Source organism: Pyxicephalus adspersus, chromosome 7 (assembly GCF_032062135.1).
Source record: "Pyxicephalus adspersus chromosome 7, UCB_Pads_2.0, whole genome shotgun sequence".
Taxonomy (NCBI): Eukaryota; Metazoa; Chordata; class Amphibia; order Anura; family Pyxicephalidae; genus Pyxicephalus; species Pyxicephalus adspersus.
The window spans coordinates 52287901-52289954 of NC_092864.1; the positions used below are offsets into that span (position 1 = coordinate 52287901).

At 37.6% G+C, this 2054-nt stretch overlaps 1 protein-coding gene across 1 annotated transcript in view; it reads left to right on the forward strand.

Moving 5' to 3' along the window:
* The window catches only part of DNAJC10 (DnaJ heat shock protein family (Hsp40) member C10), a gene marked incomplete in the record, with an annotated part of 24506 nt that overhangs the window by 3899 nt on the left and 18553 nt on the right, over positions 1-2054 (forward strand). The window contains 1 exon segment of the mRNA XM_072418421.1: positions 1523-1688. Coding sequence (XP_072274522.1) covers positions 1523-1688 — 166 coding nt within the window.

Sequence of the window (2054 nt, forward strand, 5' to 3'; positions counted from 1 at the left end):
TACATATGCTTCAGCCCTTTTTAGTGAGGTCATATCACCTCCATGTTACACCCTTCTGTTAATGTAGTCTGTGTCCAGGGTATTTGGGAACATTGCTAGCATCTTGTTCTCATTAGTTTTTCCCTTCACTGGTATGTGTCATGTAGAAGGAACGTGCCAAGAACAGCAGATTATTTGTAAAGAGTTTTCACACATATAGCATAACTAGATTTCATACCAGTGTTCATGGATAAGATTTGCATCCAGAAGAAAAATACAATGATGTGTTTAAATAAATAATGTATGCAATATATTATTCCTTTTTTAGTTTTCAATAAAAGAAACAATATTTTTTGTTAGAGTTATAATTGGTTGGATTTAAATCATGAGAAAACTGGGTTAATGGTCTTTATATAGTACAGCAAATGCTGCATTTGTGTGCCAGTCTAATTGCTTTTCATGTATACATCCCTCAGATGCATAGGGGGCTCAATATTTGACATCATGGCCTGTTCGTATTTACCAGGGACTGTCGGACGGGGAAACAGGTCACTCATTCCCCTCCATGGCCTGACACAGCACTGCGAGATTGGTATCCAGCTGTAAGGAGGTTTGGGAACACAGGTAGAAGTAATGCTTAATGACTTGGCGTGTGCTGAAATTTGCTGATCATAGATCCGTATTGTTAGTATGGACCAAAGTTCCTGAGGAATGTTCTCAGCACTTTGTTGTATCAATGCAACAAACAACTCTGGCAGTTCTGGAGGCCAAAAAACGTGGTACTAGCAAGGTGTGCCAAAAAGATGACCAAGCATACGTGTGTATATATAACACTAACACACACACACACACAGTGTGTGTCACGGTTTGGCATCCTCTAACTGCAATAATACTACTGGGTGGACTAACCCTTCAAACTATTACCTTCTTTGCTGACTAATCAAAAGTTTTTTTTTTTGTTTTTTTTTATTATTTAACACAATTTTATTTTAATACACACATAGGATAGTTGTATTTACAAAATTGTTATCACCTCTGCCCTTTCCTGTGCCTAGAAAGCTATCATAGCAGCTTCAAGCCAGTGCAAACAGTTTGCTGTTTACTCTGTATCTGCAATCAGAGATTGTCAACAAGGAAGACATCAGCTCCACATACTGCACCTGTTTGTTTCATTGTACAATACTAGGAGTTATACATTATTGGTCTTATGCCACAATTACTGGAGTTGGCAAACTAAGTAGACAAGTCCGTGCATACGTAGTTACATCTTGCGCATCATATACTGCATTGATACCTAGTAGCCAGTTATAGGGGAATAAAATGCAAAGCCAAAGTGATCACTAAACATACCCTTGCTCCTTGTCTGCAGATTTGTTTTCTATAATTAAAGTAAATTTATGTGTGTGTTATCAGTGTGCTCCCCAGACCCTTTTATGTGGGCTGCCACCCAGCTTAAAAACCAAAATGTTGGGAGAATACTGCTCATTCCATTTGGTTTTATTTTTTCTAGCTTTTTCTGATGTATGTTTTTTGCCCCTTCTAGAATGATCCTGATGCACATGACAAATTTTTAAAAATAAATCGAGCATATGAAGTTTTAAAAGATGAAGATCTCCGACAGAAATATGATAGATATGGGGAAAAAGGTTTGGAAGATCAACAGCAAGGAGGTCGCTATGAGAGCTGGAACTATTACCGATATGATTTTGGTACGTATATGCTTTCTATTTTCTCCCAAATGTATTATTTTGATTTGCAGTAATTTTATTACTTCACTTCAACCTGACTTTTCAGGGAGGCAAAATAAAAATGCCAGAGACATGGTCAGGCAATAAACATTATTAGCTGGTGCACAGTGTCGGAGATTTTACAATAATTGAAATCCAGCATCAGCCCTGTAACAAAAATTGAAGCCTGGGTTTATGATCTTTGCTTATAGTGTGATCAGCCCCTAAATTAGCTCCTCTGCCTGAACTCTTCTCCTCCATGAACACAGTATAATGAATGAGCAATGTCAACCTAGCACAAGTGGTTTGTTACTGATCACAAGGTGAAAATAAGAGAGAAAGAAAAGC